The sequence below is a fragment of the Balaenoptera musculus genome, chromosome 11 (genome assembly GCF_009873245.2).
Source record: "Balaenoptera musculus isolate JJ_BM4_2016_0621 chromosome 11, mBalMus1.pri.v3, whole genome shotgun sequence".
NCBI lineage: Eukaryota > Metazoa > Chordata > Mammalia > Artiodactyla > Balaenopteridae > Balaenoptera > Balaenoptera musculus.
The window spans coordinates 19,885,419-19,898,212 of record NC_045795.1 but is presented as its reverse complement, the minus strand read 5'-3'; the positions used below and the strand labels follow the sequence as shown (position 1 = coordinate 19,898,212).

At 41.5% G+C, this 12,794-nt stretch overlaps 2 protein-coding genes across 3 annotated transcripts in view; one reads left to right on the top strand and one right to left on the bottom strand.

The window, feature by feature from the left end:
* Positions 1-12,794, top strand: part of LOC118903280 (cytidine monophosphate-N-acetylneuraminic acid hydroxylase) — a 268,648-nt gene that overhangs the window by 230,541 nt on the left and 25,313 nt on the right. For both annotated transcript variants that reach the window (XM_036868164.1, XM_036868163.1), the window contains 5 exons: positions 708-817; positions 3,076-3,266; positions 8,979-9,126; positions 9,456-9,537; positions 10,309-10,446. In XM_036868164.1, coding sequence (XP_036724059.1) covers positions 708-817; positions 3,076-3,266; positions 8,979-9,126; positions 9,456-9,537; positions 10,309-10,446 — 669 coding nt within the window. The remainder of the gene's footprint in view (positions 1-707; positions 818-3,075; positions 3,267-8,978; positions 9,127-9,455; positions 9,538-10,308; positions 10,447-12,794) is intronic.
* On the bottom strand, positions 5,226-7,757 carry LOC118903101 (tissue alpha-L-fucosidase-like). Its single transcript, XM_036867808.1, is given in 4 exon segments — positions 5,226-6,376; positions 6,378-6,525; positions 6,625-6,896; positions 7,744-7,757. Coding segments are annotated over 4 exon segments (1,233 nt in total). The 3' UTR covers positions 5,226-5,577.

The following is a 12,794-nucleotide window of genomic DNA, read 5'->3' as shown; positions in this document are numbered from 1 at the left end:
CTTTTTGTTTTTTCCAGGAGGAGGGAGGAGAGGAAGGAGGGAAATCAAAGATTCTGTCCCAGAGAGGGGGAAAGGTGAGATTTGAGAAGGGGCAGAAGCAGGGAAGGCACAGTTTGTACCTTCATAAGGTGGGGTTGTTTGGGGTCAGGCCCTAAACATCATCCTGCTTGAGAATCTGTCAGGGGAAAACAAGTCAAGGGGAGCAAAAGAAGGAGCCACTAGGGCCAGAGGTAGGGCAAGAGATGGAATCTTAGGGGGCCAGGGTAAATGGGGGGATCCAGGGACTAGAGGTGCTCCCTGGGGGTGGGGGGAATGCAGCCACAGTGTCTCCCCCTTCCCTCTTCCACCCCAGCCCCAGCCCTGGCCTTTTCTTTTCATCCCTCCCCCCGCGACAGAAGCTGTGGCCCTGGCCATGTCATCGTGTTCCTGTGTCCCCTGCATGTTCCCCACCCTTCACCCCCTCCTTTTGTGCAGACCCCATTACAATAAATTTTAAATTAAAAAAAAAAAAGAAATGAATGGGTGATGGTCTTCAGCCTTCATCTCAGTAGATATTGCTTGACCCAAATGAGCATTGCCTTTTGTTTTTATTTTCCTTTGATTTTTGTACTCTGTGTACCTGAGCCATGCATTTCCATTTCAGTGATGCTTTTTAAAAGTCATTTTGTTATTGTTGTTAATCCAGATTTGTTCCCCTTTGGTTCTAGTTGTGGAAAAGAATGAAGAAAATGGACTTTTGTTTCTAGAACTGAATCCTCCTAACCCCTGGGATTCAGAGCCCAGATCTCCTGAAGATTTGGCTTTTGGGGAAGTGCAGGTAAGGAAATATTAAATTGTAATAATCTTAAAAACAAAAATAGAACTAAGATTTCCTCTTATATATATATTTACATTCTGTATTACCTTGAATATTCTTGGAGGTGGCTGGTTAGGACATATAATATAGTTATTCTGAACTCTTGAGCCAATGTTTTAGAAACACCCAGAACTTGGCAGGGATTACAAGGAAATACATCCAGAAAAAAAACAAAATAAAACAAAAAAACTTTTAGTGGAGGTCCCAAAGGAGAGTCATGCAAAACTATTGGTGGAAGTTCAGAAATTGCCCTTGATACCAAATCGCTATCAGGTAAAATGGCCAGTTGTATATTTCTGCACATTGCCCTGAGAACTTTACAAGCCTTCTTGTGCATTTTCCTACCTTTAGAAGAGAGTTTCCTCCAGAGAAAAACACTTTGATAGTTTGAGAGAGGTAAACAATCAAAAATTAATTTTTCTGGAGTATTTGAGAATCTTTTCATTTGAGAAAATGGGCTGTTACTTTTTTGAGGAAACAAATGGGAACCTATATAGAGTAGGCATAATCACCTGAATTTGATTTCTTTTTTTTTTTTTATAAATTTATTTATTTATTTTTGGCTGCATTGGGTCTTCGTTGCTGCGCGTGGGTTTTTCTCTAGTTGCAGAGAGCGAGGGCTACTCTTCGCTGTGGTGCGCGGGCTTCTCATTGCGGTCGCTTCTCTTGTTGCGGAGCACGGGCTCTAGGCGCGTGGGCTCAGTAGTTGTGGCACACGGGCTTAGTTGCTTCGCCCGCGGCGTGTGGGATCTTCCCGGACCAGGGCTCGAACCCGTGTCCCCTGCATCGGCAGGAGGATTCTTAACCACTGCGCCACCAGGGAAGCCCTGATTTCTTGACGTCTCCTTACCCTCTTTATTGGCTTTTCACACTGGAGTTTCTATTACCTTATCTCTGCTCCTGGTGTTTTCCTTTTTCCTGTGGATATGCCAGATCAGGGGAAGGAAGTGAGGGATTGATTTAGAATCCTCTAGTCTATGCCAGTCTCTAAGTCATTGTTTATAGCCATTCTCAGAGGACCCTGACATCCTGAGTGAGTCAGCAGGTAATTTAGAAGAGAAAGCCTTACAAGCCTGTTTAGCCAGGCTGCATGGCTATGCCAACCCAATCTCGGGTGGCCTCAGCCTGCAGCGGCTTGAAGCAGAAATCTCAGTTCCCTGACCAGAGACTGAAGCCAGGCCACGGCAGTGAGAGCACTGAATCCTCACCACTAGACCGTGAGGGCCAGTGACAAGGCCTTGGCTTGTCTGCTTTGTAGAAATAAATTTCAACAAAGAGACGAAAAGTAGTGAAACAAGTAAAGTGTTTATTAGGAGGAAAAATGTATGTGTGAATAGACACACATGGGTGGGCTCAGAGAGAGATAGTTGTCCCTTCGTGGTAGTTTAAATCACTTATATGGGGCATTTCTTCTGGGTTTCCTCTGGCCAATCATCTTGCTTTGCCTGGCTCTGAGTCCGTATTTGGTTATAACTCAGGGTCCTCCCCTGTGTGTATGTGCATCTCTTAGCCAAGATGGATTCTAGTCCAGAGGCCTATGGGAAGGTTGACATCACCTACTGTGGGGTGGCGCACCCTCCCTTTTTGGCCCTCGAGGAGCCTTTCTGCGCATGTGTAGTCAGGAAGGTCTCCTTGACCTCGAGAATGAGGTATGTGTGGTCTCTTTATCTCTTATCTGGGCAGGACTCAGCTCCTCTCTGCTCCAGCTATTATCTTTGTCTTGGAGTATCTGTCCACAGGCGACAAAGTTCAGCTGCTCAGCCTGGGGCCCATCTATCTCCTGCCTTAAACCCACCAGGAATCATTCATTCGTGTACCTATTCCCAGCCACTCCAGCATTTAAATCCCCAAGTGTCTGCCATAACATCTCTAATTGCCCTTCCTTGTAAATTGTGCTTTGAAGGACTGGCCGCAAACGCTATTCTGCAGTGCAGACTGTAAATAAATATTTAGGAGCTAATTTAAAGAGAGTAGAGCTGGGTAAATCAATTGGTTTGACACCTAAAACCCACCATGAACATTTCTATTCTACTAAACTAGTGACCTGTGCTGAGAGTTGTATTCTATATAAACACTCCTGCTGGGTCTCACTTGCATCCTGTTTCACTGAACATACTTAGGAGCCAAGTTCTCCAATGTGACTTGTCAGCTAAGCAGCCGAGTTCATTTTTGCTGGCTGGTAATGATTTAATAATCTGAATCTCACTGTCTTCCGACAGATAACATACCTGACTCATGCCTGCATGGACCTCAAGCTGGGAGACAAGAGGATGGTGTTTGACCCTTGGTTAATCGGTCCTGCTTTTGCCCGAGGATGGTGGTTACTACATGAGCCTCCATCTGACTGGCTGGAGAGGCTGTACCAAGCGGACCTAATTTACATCAGTCACATGCACTCAGACCATCTGAGGTAATGAAGTCTGAGCACTCAACTCTGAAGAAAATGCTGCAGTAAAGGCATCGCTGGTTTTCAGGTTCTTGTGCAATCACTGCTCATTTTGAGGTAGATTCAGTTGGGCTGATGATAAGAGGACTAATTTAGATAAATGCTTACATTTGCATAGCATAATTTTTAAAGTGCTTTCACGCTTTATACCACTGGGAATGCGAAAGGAGCTATTGTGGGAAGGAGGACAGGGGTTAATAACCCTCCACCCTCTCACTTCCCACCCTCAGGGTACTTGGTGAAAGTCTAGGTTTAAGGATTATTAATGTTGACTCCCTTTTTTAGTTCAACATTTATGGTAGGAATCAGCACACGTTTCCTATAAAGGGCCAGGGTGTAACTATTTTCGGCTTCACAAGCCACGTGGTTGGTGTTGCAGTGACACAGTTCTGCTGTTGTAGCACAAAGCAGCCATAAACGGTCCCGAATCACCCTGATTGTCTTCTAATAAACCTCATTTATGGACAATGACATGTGAATATCATAAAATTTTCATGTGTCACCAAATAGGATTGCCCTTCTGATTTCCTTTTCAGCCATTTAAGAGGGTAAAAGGTATTCCTAGCTTACAGCAGCAGGTCACTGTGGTTTGCCAACTCCTGATTCGTAGCATTTCAACAACACTGAACCTCCCAGCTTTTGAACCCTGAGTCCACTTCATCCTTCATTGAAACCAGAGCCATGTGATACTAAGAATAGGAACTGAAACTTCCTTAACCCAGGCAATCAAAAAGGAGGGAGAAAGAGGAACTTGGATTTACAAAACCACACACATTTGTGAATGAACTGTTACCAGAAGAGGCAGGGTCATATTCCCAATCCCCTGGTGTCATTTCAGGGTCCTGTTTGTTCATGCTTATTCAGAAGTTTGTGTCACGACTGCTGGGCTGCCAGTGTAAACATCTAGCAGTGCCCACAGTGTTCTAAAATGAAGCAACTTCACCGTATTTTTTTTCTGTGACTTTACATGACAAAATTCACATGAAGGACATACTTTGATCGAAATGTCCATGGTGAGGGAAAATATGTTGTTTGCTGGTTGACTGGACCCTTGACTTTTCTATTGAAAGCATATGAGATCTCTAAGGCACGAGTATGTTCTCTCTTTTTTTTAAGGAAACGGTTTAAAAACAAGTAATTAACTGCTTTAGTAACAAATTAGCTGCAACACACTTAAAAACTGAACATCACCCACTGGGATATTGTGGTGCCACAATTAAAAATCGGCTTGTCTACTGCACAATACCTTTGTTCCATACAAGCTTCTGGAACCAAACACGTACAACTGCAGAATTATGAGAGGCCTGGGTTCATGCATTGTGTAATAACAGTATTGTGTGGTACTAATTTTATATAGCTTGTATAGAGAGAACAGTAAACCAGGTGATTGCTTTATAGTACCTGTCACAAGATGCCGTTGCCTAAGGTCCTGATGAGGGACATTCTATGGGAAAGTCCTGAATTATAGGGAAGATAAGAACTTTTCAAGTCACTTAGCCCAGTTATTTCTCAACCACTGTCCTGAAAACCAGTTTCATTTTAATTTCAGGGAATTGTGTGGGCAAAGTTGCCAGGCATTAAAACACTGGTCCTCTACTGTAGTATCACAGTGCATTGGTTGTGTAGTGTATTGTGAATAGTTTATTACTGAAAGTTACCGAAACTTATAATTTTCACTCCTTTGAGTTTATTTCTCTGATATAGAATAGACCCTTACTTTTTGACTCTTACCTAGTCAACTAATAAACACCAAAGTCATTTGTCCCCAGTCCTCTTGTCTGACCTTGATTTACTGAATAAAACCTCCTTTATTTACAAAAACAAGGGGGAAGGCCAATGTGCTTTAGAAAACAGTCTTTTTTTTTTTTTGGTAGAAAATAATTTGATGTACAAATTTATTTATTTGATTGTATTAAAGAAAGCAGGACAGAATCACATTCATTTTCTTCATAGTATCACTGTAAATAGACTGAATTTCAGAGCTGTTAGTTTGCTTTGGAAACTTCTAAAAAGCTGACTGTTAGCAGCCTAGGAAGCATTTTCCTTCCCCTGCAGTATCTCTTGCTCCTGGGGGTAGGTGGGGGTAATTGCTCACATTTGATGCTAAATAAATAGCATGTGGTGGATTTTGCCAAATCCTTTTCAGTTCCTCCCATAGGCAACAGGATGACTTGGCTTATTCTTGATCTGAAGTCATTTGAGTAAACAAGCAGGTTATGAAACACAGAAAGGAGTGAAGTTTCCATCGTAGATAATTCCCAAAGTTAGGATGAGCTTAACTGTTCAATCCCTTCTGCTGATCAGAGAGAGAGATGCTAGCGATGGATCTCAGATCTTTGATCCTGTGAGACATCAGCGTAACATAATCCATTCCTTTTATTAAAATGCGTTGGAAAAGAGATGTCTGAGTAGACAAGTGTAGTTTATTACAGTGATGGTACCATAAGAGGAAAGTCAAAGTGTAGGCAGTGTCCCTTTCTTGTTGAACTCCTGTCAGCTTTACAGTCCAAGCAAGCTCAGTCGGAAGAGCAGACGGTGGTAAATGGGACAGGTACATGAGGAGACCTTTATCTGGATTTGTGGACCACTTCAGATCGTTTTCGATTCCCAGCTTTGTTAACTCTGTAGTCGAAGTAGTTATGGGGGATTTAAGGCTTAAGATTCCATCTTCTGGCCAGTGCAGGCAAATGGCATAAACAGCTGATCCTTTTGAGGTATACCACACAGAGGTGGTGTTTGTTTCAGATTGTACCCTCCATGGTTTGGAGGCACAGATAGCCTCCCCACTGATGCTCAGCCACTCCCCAACAGCAAGAAGCCTTTCTTGGAAGATGGGAGCAATCAGTCCATCTTTAGTTGGTCCAATGTTGAGAAGATAGTTGCCTCCCAAACTTACTGTCTGAATCAGTTCCGAAATGATTCGAGATTCACTTGTGATGTCACCCATTGCCATGTCGTGACGATAGCCCCTGGACAGCTTGTCTGTTGAGGTGCACATCTCCCACTTGTGATCTGGCAAGGTCTCTGGCCTGAATTTATCTTGACAGTTGTCGTATCCTCCATGGCGACAGTAAATGACCCCATAGGTCATTTACTATGACCACATCCTTAACTGGCCTATCATTATAGAGCCAAGCAAGAAAATTTGTAGAGTTCCAATAAGTATCCGGACATTCCCACTCTCCATCAGACCAAATCAAGTCAGGTTTGTACCTGTTTAAGGCTTGTAAATAACAAGAGCCAGGATTCAAATACAAATCTGCCAGATGCCAAATCCTCTTCAGCGTCCGGCAGACCATGTTGCCCTTCTTCAAGGTCCTGCTAACAAGGTCATATAGCTCTGGCATTGTTTTTGCACGGACAAAATGCTGTGTTTTGAAGCCGTTTTTCTTATCACATAGGTAGAGAGGATGGAACCATTCTAAGAGTGAGTGATAGAGTCCATAGCGTATGTTCCTATTTCGGATGGCTGTTCCCAACTCACCAACCAAATCACGATGGGGCCCCAGATCCTTAGAGTTCCACTTCCAAGACACAGGACTTGGCCAGTTTGTGAAGCCTTCGTGATGCTTTGTTGTTAGAACTACATACCTGCTGGTGTTGGAGGGTTTCCTGCAGAGGCGGGGGGTGGCTGTGGCTCACCGTGAGGACAAGGACACTGGCAGCAGAAGTTCTGGGCTAGAAAACAGTCTTTAGTCAAAGAAATGTGATTTATTATGTAAATATATGAGTATCGTAGTGGATGATATTATTAATAGATGCCAGTAAGAATTGTCAACAATTTAAAAATCGCAAAGCAATAAACATCCATTTTAGAATAACTTATCCTAACTCCTAAAGTCCTTTAAAGTAGAAGATTTAAGTGGTTAACCCAGAGACTGAAGATGTGTTCAAAGAATCCTTGATTTTTTGAATCCTTTGTTTTTAGAGAAGAAAACCTACTGATTTTTTTCCTCTGGATTCTACTTATTTAATATAGTTCTGGAACTTGAATATTAGTGAAGTTAATAAGTGCTGATATGCTGATTTTGTTTATAATTTTCTTATTATTAAATATCTTATTTCCCCTGACATTATACTCTATGCACAAGTCTGATTCTTAAACCAGATAGCACATTCATTAAAGTTGGAATTGCCTTCTTTTTTTTTTTTGAACCTTTTATTTTATATTGGAGTATAGTTGATTAACAATGTTGTGCTTGTTTCAGGTGTACAGCAAAGTGATTCATTTATACATATACATGTATCTATTCTTTTTCAAATTCTTTTCCCATTTAAGTTGTTACATAATATTGAGCAGAGTTCCCTGTGCTGTACAGTAGGTCCTTGTTGGTTATCCATTTTAAATATAGCACTGTGTACATGTCAATCTCAAATTGTCTTCTAATAGAAGAAGCACTAAGTTTAGGATCAGAAAACCTGAATTTGAATACCAATTTACTATCTGTTAGTCATGTATTTCTGAATATGTGTCCTCATTTATTAAAAGCAAACAAAAAATTCGAGGGTTTTTTGGTGAGAATCAAATAAAATAACATGTGAAATTGCCTAGCACCATGACTGATATATAATAGATATCTAAACAGCCATTTATTTGTTTATTATTCATGTTTTACCATATCCCACAGTGGTATATAATTCTTTTATGTAATGAATGCTCAGAAATGAGAATTGACAATCTATGTAGGTACTAAAAAAATGCTTGGATGGTTAATGGTGTACTGAGTTGGGATTACTACAGATGGTGAATGTCATTTTCCTCTACACTAAATTTTACTGTCTTGCCTACCTGCTAACCAACTCTCCTAAAGGACAAAGAACTCATTCTTTATACCACAGTGTGACTATCAACCTTTGACGGTTGAAAAGCTGTCTCCAGTGATGGGCAGCTCATAGGTTCTCCTTGTTTAATGGCCAAGACCTTTCTCTTATTGGGAGCTGCTAGTTGAGGGATGAGAAAAAATGAAGATCATGGAGACCTTCACCTACCAGAAACCTCTTCAGCAGGACTTTTCCACTCTGCAACTTCTGTTAGAACTACCTTTGTTCAAAGCAGCATCAGTGTGGAAGATGGAATTTGCACTCCTGGTTTGATATACACACTGTGGTATATGGTATGTTCTCACAATAAAGAGAAACCTCCTAGGAAATTCCCCTCATTGTTACAGTCAACCTTGAGAAAAAACTCTTTTTTGGACTCTGCGGAGAGTCTGGTTTTTCAGTACCTTTCTTCTTCTTTTTTTTTTTTTTTTTTTTATAATTTTGCTTGTAGCCTTTTTTCAAGTTTATTTATTTATTTATTTATTTTTGCTGTGTTGGGTCTTCGTTTCTGTGCGAGGGCTTTCTCTAGTTGTTGCAAGTGGGGGCCACTCTTCACTGCGGTGCGCGGGCCTCTCACTATCGCGGCCTCTCTTGTTGCGGAGCACAGGCTCCAGACGCGCAGGCTCAGCAGTTGTGGCTCACGGGCCTAGTTGCTCCGCGGCATGTGGGATCTTCCCAGACCAGGGCTCGAACCCGTGTCCCCTGCATTGGCAGGCAGATTCTCAACCACTGCGCCACCAGGGAAGCCCAGTACCTTTCTTCTTGGTCAACACGTTGGTGTAAGGAGCAGACTGTCTCTTATACTAGATGATTCTATTTTTTCCCCTTTCAACCTTCGAATTCTTCTGATCCTAGTTACCCCACACTGAAGAAGGTTGCTGGAAGAAGACCAGATATTCCCATTTATGTCGGAAACACAGAAAGACCTGTCTTTTGGAATCTGAAGCAGAGTGGTGTCCAGTTGACTAATATCAATGTAGTGCCATTTGGAATATGGCAGCAGGTCAGATATCTGTGTTCTTTCCACACTTTTCAGTTATGCTTTCTGGGGTAAATTTTAGGCGAGGTATTCGCTTTAAACACTAAAGAAACAATGGCCTACTTTTTCTGTACATAGTACTGTGTAAATACATAGCACTGTGTAGATCTCTATTTGAGCTAAAATAAAACGTGGCTTTTCTCTCCATTTATCAATGGTATGATTCTACTGGATAATAAATCCAGTTCTGAATAAAAGGGATTTCTTTCCAGAAGAGATGACAATTTCTTCAAATATTGAATTAAAAGCCAAACTGACATAAACAGTTATTGGTTTTATTGTTAAAATTCCAGGTAGACAAAAATCTTCGATTCATGATCTTGATGGATGGTGTTCATCCTGAGATGGACACTTGCATTATCGTGGAATACAAAGGTATTTTCTTATTCTCATTAACAGTGAAAAATGAAAAATATTCTTGGTAAGAAGGATAATAAGAGCTATCCAAAATTTCATCCTATGTTCATCTTCTTCCATCTTCATTTTCCATAGAATACAATATATTCTATCCCTGTCTTAGGAAAAGGGGGTGTCATTCAGATAATCTTACAGAGAACAAATTAGCAGTAACGTGCTCGATGTAGTGACAGGTGCAAAGATTTTTTTTCATAAGGCAACAGATATTCTATATTTCACCTATAGTAACTTATTCAAAACTGCCTTTATTGAATAAGTGTTTTATTTTCATCTTGAAATATTATGATGTAACGTAATCGTACACTTCTGCCTTTCATGTGAGAAGATGGCTTTATGCCAACAATCATTGAATAGAATTTCCAGGGGGTTGAGAGATTTGTGCTGATTTGGTTACTCTTTCCCCTGCATCCTTTGGGCTCAACATCTGAAGATAGCTGGCCGAGGAAAGTAGTCTTTCTACGATCCAGAGTGGAATCAAGCTAACTCTCCTCACCCAGAACCCACCAATCAGACAGGATGAGCTTATTCACTTGAAAGTTCAAAATGTGCTATTGAAGAGTTTAGATTTTGAAACCTTACTCTCTCTTTTCCTTGGACATAAGCAACTCTTCTATAATTGAATGAGTCAGATTATACAGACTTACATGGAAGACTTTGTTGACCTGGGATTTCAAACTGTGGTTTTCAAGATTTCACCTTGAGTATTGATGCCACTTTATTTTTCCACAGGTCATAAAATACTCAATACAGTGGATTGCACCAGACCCAATGGGGGAAGGCTGCCTGTGAAGGTTGATCTAATGATGAGTGATTTTGCCGGAGGGGCATCAGGCTTTCCGATGACTTTCAGTGGTGGAAAATTTACTGGTAATACTTGATATCAAAGTGATGCCAAGGAGCAGGCATGGCGCTTTGCTAAATGCTGTGCGAATCAATACAGAGATAATTAAGACATGATCCTTCCCCACAAGAAGCTTACAATCTTTTTGGGAAACCACTTACAAATCACAGATACACAAGCTAAAGTTTCCAGCTCAGAATATGCTGATGGAGCATGAAGGAAACACTAAGGAGATTAGGGGGCATCTCAGGAAAAGTCAAGAAAAAGAATCATTTGGATCAATTTGATTCCTGATGTAGACTGTAGAGCAGAACAGGAAGAGTCTGACGTTGGTAATCCAGGCTTAAATGCTCTTGGAATGTGGTTCAGAATAGGGTGTGGGCAACTCGAGGTGGGCACATCCCCTTGGACTTGTGGAATGCCCATACAGGGGAGGGATGAGGCAAAGGAAGCCCCTCTAAAGTATGAGGTTTCTGGGGGCCGGGGAAATAGTGGTCAAAGAGTACAGACTTCTAGTTATAAGATGAGTAAGTTCTGGGGATGTAACGTACAGCACGATGACTATAGTTAACAGTACCGTGCTATATACTTAAAAGTTGCTAAGAGGGTAGATCTTACATGTTCTCATCACACACACAAAATGGTAATATGTGAGGTGATGGAGGTTAACCAGCCTTATCGTGGTAATCATTTAGCCATACATGCATGTAATGAACCCATCCTGGTGTATACCTTTAACTTATGTAATATTATATATCAGTTATATCTCAAAGCTTGAAAAAAATGTGGGGTCCAAGGCAGAAGCTCTTCTGCTCTGGGTCTAAGGGTGGTGCTAGGGTTGGGATGGGGGAGGGCGTGTAAGTGGTATATTTTGTTCCTACTTTTGCTCAGTATGTAAGCATTGCTAGCACTGTAAGTTCTCAATATATGTCTACTTAATAAATTAATATTTTCTGTAAGTGATCTCTGTTTAGCAATGTGGCAGAAATGCCCTACTTGCAGTATGAGGAAAGCCTGTCCAGTTCCTTCCTTTCTTCTCTGAGTCTGTGGTCATTGCCTCCCAGAATGAGTCACCAGTGAGAGATAGAGGGGAGGTGCTGTCATTACGGGGTTAACATTGTGACTGGGGAGGTGACATATACCTACTAAAGGGTAGCTAGCATACCTCCATTCTTATGTGAGTATGTGTGTGTGTGTGTGTGTGTATGTGCAGGCGCACACGCACATACATTTTAAAAGGTCTAGAATATACCAAAGTGTTAATAGTGGTTATGTCTACCTTATGGATAACTTATTTTTTTCTGTATCCTTGTCTGTGTTTATCAGATTTTCATAGCGGTAACAGTAGGAGCAGTTCCCTGACATGGTACCCCACATGCTCTGGGCCCTGCCTAATTTCAACTTCCTTTACTGCCTGTATCCCCATTGCTTGACAAGTGTCAGCCCATACTGGCCTGCTTTTTGTTCCTCAGACCCAATACACCAAGTCCATCTGTGCCCTGGACCTTTGTACGTGCTGTTTCCGCTGCCTGGAGTGCTATTGCCTTTGACCTCCACGTGGTCGACAACTTCTATGTCTCTGTCTGTGTTCTGTGATTCCAATGTCATCTTCACTAACTGCCCTAATATGCCCCTCCACCCCACACCTCATCACCCCAGCCACTCTCCATCCCGTGGCCCTGTTTTACTTTCTTCCTAGCTCATCACTCTTTGAAATGAACTTATATCCTTATTCCTTATTTGCTTCTTTCACTAGAATGAATGCTCCATAAGAGCAGGGACCTGCTTTATCTTGTTCACCACTGTATTCTCAGTGCCTAGAACTACGTCTGGCACATAGTAGGTGCTCAATAAATATCAATCAAATGAACGAACGAGCAAACGAACAAATGAACAACCTGTGAGGTAGGCAACATGATTCTATTTTACAGAGGAGAAAACAGACTTAAAGAATTTAAGTGGTGGAGCTGCATTTTGATCCTAAGTCTTAACTGACTCCAATATCCACGCCCTTGACCACTGTGCATCGCCTGGGTGTAATGAACATGCTTTGCTTTTATAATCCATCCAAATAGCAAAGCCATTTCCATGTTAGTAGAGAGTTAAGCATTACAAGAATTACAGTGCCCTTAAAATATGCATGCATGCAAGATACAACTACACATGCCACACAGTTTATTCAGCTAGGGTCCAAATGAATTGCCATTAACAAGGAGAGGGTTCAGTGTCTCTGGCTGGTTTGGGAACATTTTCCTAGTAACCAACTGAAATTTGCAAAATAAAGCCACTAAAGACAAGGAGCTTTGCTCTATGTCTGCATTAGTCAGCTGTCAATTTTTATCTCCTGAAAGCCTTCTAATCTACTAGAACTCTT